Source organism: Arachis stenosperma, chromosome 5 (assembly GCF_014773155.1).
Source record: "Arachis stenosperma cultivar V10309 chromosome 5, arast.V10309.gnm1.PFL2, whole genome shotgun sequence".
NCBI lineage: Eukaryota > Viridiplantae > Streptophyta > Magnoliopsida > Fabales > Fabaceae > Arachis > Arachis stenosperma.
Genome location: NC_080381.1, coordinates 73,762,231 through 73,769,935, shown reverse-complemented (window position 1 = coordinate 73,769,935; position 7,705 = coordinate 73,762,231). Strand labels below are relative to the sequence as shown.

Below are 7,705 nucleotides of genomic sequence, written 5' to 3'. Positions count from 1 at the left end.
TTAATGAAGAAAGAGACAAATAACTAAAAGACACCAAATTTAAAATTTTTAGATCTAAGATACTAAATTTTCGAAAATTGAAAGGAGGAGAAACACCAAAAGAGACTAAACTTAAAACTTTTTAGATCAAAACAAAAAAAGAAACAAGAACAACTTGAATACCAAGAAAGAACACTCAAGAACAATTCGAAAATTTTAAAGAAAATAAAAAACAAACAAAGGACACCAAACTTAAATCTTTTGAAGATCAAGGACACTATTTTCGAAAATTTTAAAATAAAAACACTAAAAGACACCAAACTTAAAATAAACAAGAAAAATTCGAATAAGCAAGAAAAATTCAAATTTTTGAAAATAAGCGAGAAAACACAAAGAGACACCAAACTTAAAATTTTTGAAATCAAACAAGGAAAACAACCAAGAATAATTAGAATATGAAGAAAGAAAAACCAAGAACAGGTTAAAAGAGATGATAAACAAAGTGACCAAGGGACACCAAACTTAAAGATTGACACAAGACTCAAACAAAAGACAAAGATTACTTAAAAAAAGAAAAGGTTTTGAAAAATTTTTGAAAAAGAAAACAATAAATAGCTAAGACTCAAAGTAAAAGAAAAAATCAAAAGAAAATACATAGCCAAAAATAGAAAAGGTTTTAAAAATTTTTTTAAAAGAAAACAAAAGACACAAACAAAAGAAAAGATAAATAACAAAAAGAAAAGAAAAGGTTTTCAAAAATTTTTGAAAAGAAAACAAAAGGACTCAAATAAAATAAAACTAAACCTGTAAAAAAAAGGAAATTTACCTAATCTAAGCAACAAGATAATTCGTCAGTTCTTCAAACTCAAACAATTCTCGGCAATGGCGCCAAAAACTTGGTGCACGAATCCCCACACTTCGTACAACTGTACCAGCAAGTGCACTGGGTCGTCCAAGTAATACCTGAGCAAGTCAGGGTCGATCCCACGAGGATTGTGGTTTGAAGCAAGCTATGGTTATCTTGCAGATCTTAGTCAGGTGAGTAGGAGATGTTGGTATGTTGTTTAATTGCAAAAAAGGAATAATGAGATCTGAACTAGGTTGACCTGTTTACAATGATAAGAAGATAGTTAAGGCTTGAAGATGCTTTTTCCTTCTGGATTAACTCTGGTCTTACTGTCTTCTTCAATTGTGAATGATTTCTTCTACGCCAAGCTGTATGTGATTAACATCTTTTTTAAAAGATCGCTAATACTCCTCCAGATCTGAACCCCAGGGTTAGTGCGGATCCAGTCTGATTGAAGGTGAAGCTCCTGCAGTTCATTCTCCTTGGTGATCCTACTCAAAACGCCATAGACAAGGTCGAATCTTCCGAATCAGAGGATGCTGCGCCTTTGGGTTGAAGCCTCTACCACAGAGACCCTAATCTCCCTATACTTCGGCTGAACTGGTGTTTCGAGAAGTCCCCAAGGAAGTCATGGATTAGCCGTCTAAGAGATGTATAATCAAGTTAGTGGTTCATCATTGTCCGATGAAAGACTCACTTTGAACCCATGTAGAATGTGATAACCATATGCCAGTTCAATGCATTCATATTGATGAAGAACAAAAATACATCTTAGAATAGAGAATCAAACACGAATTGAGAAAGAACAGTAGTACTTTTATTAATCCATAAAACTCAGCAAGGCTCCTCCCCTCAACCTAGGAGATTTAGAAACTCATACTGATAGGAAATACAATCATAAAAACGAATATGGCGGATCTCCCCTCGAGGATCGTGTAAAAGTTCTTTAAATACTAAGCTAATAACTAAGGATTACATAAGAAAGGGTAAAACAGTTATTTCACTACAAGAAAAAAGGCCTATGACCATGCTTTTTTCTTGCCACACTTTAAAAGCGTGGCCAAAAGTGGTCAATAGCCATGCTTTTATGAGGGTGGCGATAGATTAGAGATTTGGCCACTTTTTTGCCACGCTTCAAAAGCGTGGCGAAAAGGATCAACGGCCACGCTTTTTTAATGGTGGCAATTGATTAGAGAAATGGGCACGTTTTTTTCTGCCACGCTTCAAAAGTGTGGCCATAAAGAGCAACAAGGACGTTTTAAAAGCATGGCGAAAGGGTTTTATTAAGGCCACGCTTAGAAAACGTGGCCATATCCTGGTCCTTTTTTGGCACACTTTAAAAGAGTGGCCAAAAGTTTTTTCTGCCACACTTCAAAAGCGTGGCCATAGAGAGAAACAGTAACGTTGTAAAAGCGTAGCGAGAGGGTCCCCAACCCATTGCCACCAACCCGGCCCCCAACCCGGTCCCTAACCCGTTCGACACTAACCCTAATCTTCTATTCCCTTCGAAACCACACTCGCCTGGAAGAGCTCCTAGTCCCTTCGCCCTTCACCCTTTGCCTTCGTCACTGTTCGCCCTTCGCCCTTCGCCCTTCGCCATCGTCACTGTTCGCCTTCGCCTTCATCTTCTTAATCTTCATCTTCGTCTTCATACTCTTCTTCATACTCTTCATACTCTTCATCTCTCTGTTCACCTTCAAGCTCCACCAAACATGGGCGACGGCAAGGTATCCCCGACGATCTCTTCTCCTCCAAGCCCTCCGGTTCCAAAGGTCTGATCTCTTCACCAAACGCTTCTATTTTTTTATTTTCTCGATTTTTTCCGTTGTTTTTACTTTTAGGGCTTTCACTTTCCATTTTCATTTTCCCCTGATTCGTTCCCCTGATTCATGTTCCTTCTTGGTTAATTGATAATGGTCACAATATTAGCGTTGTTTGCGACGTGGTTTTTTTCTGGTGCACTCTGTTTTGGTTATGACTTTAGCATTGTTTCAGTTTGGGCTAAAAAGTGAAAAGAACAGTGTGTTTTCTTTCTGGTTTTGGTATTCCATTTATTTTCACTGTTTTTTGCCTTTCGCCTAAAAAATATTTGGGGAATAATGATAACAGATAACTGATTACAATGCGGGTTAAATCACACAAAATGATAATTATGTAGATCTTATAAGGATATAGTAATTGATGACAAATAATTTGTCTGGTTGTGTTTGTACAAAAAATTCAATGGAAAGTGATGGTGTAATTGTCAATATACATTTGATCAACTCTAAATTAGTCTGGTTGTGTTTGTACAAAAAATTCAATTGAAAGTGATGGTGGCCACTCTAAATTTTCTACAAAACCAAAGGTGATTAGTTGTAGAATAATCTTATGTATTTCTCTTGTGCTCTTTTGGTTGATGCCATCTATTTTGAATTCCATCTCTTTCATTGCCTGAAGAGTTTCAGATGGAAAATTTGAAACTTGATTATATCAATAAGTTCCACATTTTCACCACTAATGGCCTTCTTTATTATTAGATTTCCCCTGAAGAGGTTTTAAATTACTGACTTTATATGATGTCATTTCTATTGTTGGACTCTGACTTCGTGAATGAATTTTAAGATAATCACACAATCGTCTTACTTATCAATACTTGATATAATGTCGTTTATTTGAACTAATTAATTACCTTTATTCTTGTTCAGCATGGCACTCTCGGGGCACTTGTCCAAGATTCTGTTAAGAGTCACTACTAGACCCTATTTTACTGTGCACCCACCCTCCGCCACTGCCGCTACCCCAGCGCCACCAGTAGGCCGCCACCGTATTGCTCCGGCCATTCACTCATCATCATCAATCTTTCCCTTCCCTTCCCCTGTTTCAATTCCCTGCTTCCCAGGTTCCCCTTTCATCTCATTTGATTTTATTTCTGTTTGATTAATCTGGTTTAGCTCATTCTGTTTAGCTTGTTTAGTTTAACTAATTTAGTTTAGTTGAATTAGGTGGTTAATTAGAGAATCTGGACTGGTTATTGAATGTAGGTTTTGTTTTGTTTACTGCTAGTATTCGAAATGAATTTATCTTTCCTCTGAATGTTGCTGCTGGTATGCAAGGAGCTAGTAAGGCAATGGCAACTATGAATAAGGTAGCACCTTCAATTTTATATTTTTAAGTGTTTCTTATCCTTACATAACATATATTTGTTCCTTTTTCTTTTTCTTTTTTGGATTGGACCATGATATTGATATCAGCATTCTGTTTGGTTTTACTCAGAGTAAAGGATGGTAAAGTTAAATTAAATATTTGTTAGTTTATAAAGAACAAGCATTCAGAATAGGGGACCTGCTACCTATATGGATTATTTTCATATTGTATGTGTACAACTTTGGTTGTAGTAACATGGCAATTAAATAAGGAAATATAGATTGGAGGGAACCCTATAGTCTATAGGCAACTCTTACCACTACTACTATATGTATTATGTTTTCTCATTTAATTTCAACTTCTCTTTTTGTATTTAGCACTTATTGCTATGAAGAGACCTAGCAGATCTAGAAATTGTGCTATGTTTAACTGTATATAGCATGCTGATAACTCTGATTCCGATCTTCTACTATAGAGATCTAAGATCTGGTTGAACTTGACTGATTTTATTTAATGTGCATAGCTTGTGTGTTTATTTTTTGTTTTTTTTTTGTTGTCTTGACTGTTCGCTGGCCTTATTGTCTGATCTAATTTTTCTTCTGATCTGGTTGCTGGACAGCCTTTTGTTTGATAGAGTATCATATTATGGTGTAGCTCATATTTTTCTTAGCCCCTATTTTTCTTTGAAAACTGTAGCTCATATGTAATTTATGGTGTAAATTGTGTAATACTGCAGTCTATTGTTTCCATGCTCTCACCAATAACTGATTGATCATGCTTTCACCAATATTTCTGTTTGATTAATCCGGTTTAGCTCATTCTGTTTAGCTTATTTAGTTCAACTAATTTAGTTTAGTTGAATTAGGTGGTTAATTAGAGAATCTGGACGGTTATATGAACTGCAATGATTTCAGTTTGTGGAACTGGTTAAGTCATATGAATTCTGTTTGCTACTTGCTTGAACCTGGGAAACAGCTATTTACTGCTGCTATTTAATAAGTGTTGCTGCTTCGTGCCATGTGTTAGCAACGCGTTTCCTCGTTGCGATTCTTTGTGCTTATTATGCATTCATGCTCATTACATCCTTAATCATTGGGTGCTGCTGATTTCTCAATTTGCGTTTCCTTTTCTGTTCACTAATTAACAAAGTAATGTTATTATGCTTCGTGTTTTGCAGTAACAACCACTAACAACACTGAAGCTATTGAGAGAGAAGAAGAACAAGTTTGAAGAGGTTCCGCTGTTTCCGCTTTGCTCCTTCATCCTTGCTGGTGTATTCGTCTCTGCCATTCCCTACTCAGTCTTCTCTGCCATTAGTCACCGAGTCTGCGGTTTATTGGTTAGTTTTAAGGTGTACTGTAGTTTCTATGTTTTTAAGTTTTATAAGGTTCAGAGTGTGACGAAATTAAAAGGTGTGGAGCCTGGACCATAGTAGTATTTTGATTGTTGGATATTCCAGTTCAAAAAGCTTGATGACCATTTCTATATATGCTATGAATACATTATGCATATGGTTTGTTGTTCTCACCACTGGCCAATAATTGGGAATTGTGACAACTAGATTATAACTCTTTTTTTCAAGCCTTTTATTTGCGTTCGAGTTCTTAAAAAAAGCTTTAGATATAAAAATGGTTATCCCTTCACTTTTTTGTCTAAGAAAAAACAGATTTAAAAAAATAATATTTTAAAATTAGGAATGCTATTAAATGGGTCATATCAGTTAAAATAAGCCTTATTTGAATTTGAATTTGCTTTTTTAAAAGGGGTCCTAATGCATTTCCCCATCAGCAATCAATAGCTCCCAACACTTGCTTCCATTTTCCCTTTTTTATTCCTTCACGTTCACATCAACCCACTTTATACTTTACATTAACTAGAAAATTGTATTAAAGTTTAAGAAAATTGAAAACAAAATTATGGGTTAGGACTTAGGAGTATAGAAGTATAAATGGCACAGCATGATGAGTGGATTTTAGTAGTAGTAGAAAGAACAAATGCATTAGGCCATTTAAGGACATTCTACTCTCTTGCTATTTTTAATTAGCAATTTGGGTTTCAATGTAGCTTATTTTTGTTCAGGCTTTCGCTAGTTATCTATCCACTACTGCTACCACTTCTTAGTTCTGCTGCTCCTGTGGTAATATAATAGTCTGTTGCTGCTGAATAGCTGTTCGCTGCCGCTGCTACCTCTCTAATTCTGCTTCTGTTGTGCTACCACTTTGCTGCTGTTGTGGAACGAATTAGGACAGTAATTAAGGTTGGTTTATGAAAATTTAAATACATTTATTAATTTGTTATTGATGTTATGTGTGGAACTTAGTGCTTTCCTGAGGCACTCATCACTTTAGGCCCTTCTTTAAGAATTGCTAAAATGCAATTTTCTCTGTTATTTTATGTCTAATGCCTTCAAAATATTTTGGAGGCTTGCACAATATTGTCTCTTAGCTAATTAAGAAGTTAGATTTGCAGTTAGTGAGACTAATAGTAAGGACTTCAATTTAGAAACTTAGCTATCTACATGAAATATATAAGTTTTCGATGGATATGTCGAAAGACTGGATGGATACACCACGTCATGAGAAAGAATATCAAGTTGGTGTAGAAAGATTTTTACACTTTGCTTTCTCATCAAAGGGAGTTCCTCAAGGGGAAGAAATTCAATGCCTTTGTGCAAAGTGTTGTAATATATTTTGGTTAAAGAGAGATGACGTATATGATCATCTAATATGCCACGGTTTTGTAAAAGGTTATAGGCGGCGGTTTAATCATGGGGAATCACTTTTTGCTATGGATATTGACAGTGACATAGGCGGTGAATATAACTACAATGATAACATTGATGAGTTGCTACGTAATAGATTTCGAGATAATACACAAGTTGACGAACAAAACATGGGGCCTAACGAATGTGCAAAGGAATTTTATAAATTGGTAGACGAGGCAAGCCAAGAACTATACCCCGGGTGTAAAGGATTCACAAGATTATCCTTTACCATTCGTCTTTACTTGTTAAAATGCTTGCATGGTTGGAGTAATGCGTCATTTACTTCTCTCTTTGAATTATTGAAAGAAGCAATGCCATATTTAAATATTCCTATTTCTTTTGATAAAACCAAGAATATGATGAAGAACTTGGGTCTTGACTACCAAAAGATCGATGCATGTCGCAATGACTGCATGTTGTATCGAAACAGGTATGAGAATGACTCATCTTGTCATGTCTGTGGAACATCTCGTTATATTGAGCATCATGAAGAAGAAGATGATGTTACCTCATATAGAAAGCCTCGTAAAGTTGCTGCAAAAACTCCAAGGCATTTTCCTTTGCTTCCCAAACTTCACTGGCTTTTTATGTGCACAAGAACTGTCGAAGCTATGTCTTGGCATCATAATGAGCATGTTAAAGACGGGTCCTTAAGGCATCTTGTCGATGGTGAATCTTGGAAAGTATTTGACAATCGACATGAAAACTTTGCAAAGGAGCCTGGTAATGTGAAACTTGGGTTAGCAAGTGACGAATTCAATCCATTCTGAACTTTGAACAGTACACACAGTACATGTCCTGTTGTTCTGATGGTGTATAATCTACCCCCTTGGATGAGCATAAAGCCTGATTATTTTATGCTATCTTTACTCATTCCTGGACCACAATCACCAGGAAATGACATTGATGTCTATCTTCAACCGTTGATTGAAGAATTAAAAGAATTATGGGAGTCAGGTGTCAAAACATATTATTCGAAAGAAAACAAA

At 35.8% G+C, this 7,705-nt stretch overlaps 1 protein-coding gene across 1 annotated transcript; it reads left to right on the top strand.

Moving 5' to 3' along the window:
* The first annotated feature begins 6,490 nt into the window (after positions 1 to 6,490).
* On the top strand, positions 6,491 to 7,486 carry LOC130980899 (uncharacterized). The gene has a single exon (XM_057904544.1). It carries the CDS (start codon positions 6,491 to 6,493, stop codon positions 7,484 to 7,486), a length of 996 nt encoding a protein of 331 aa, XP_057760527.1.
* Positions 7,487 to 7,705: the final 219 nt, after the last annotated feature.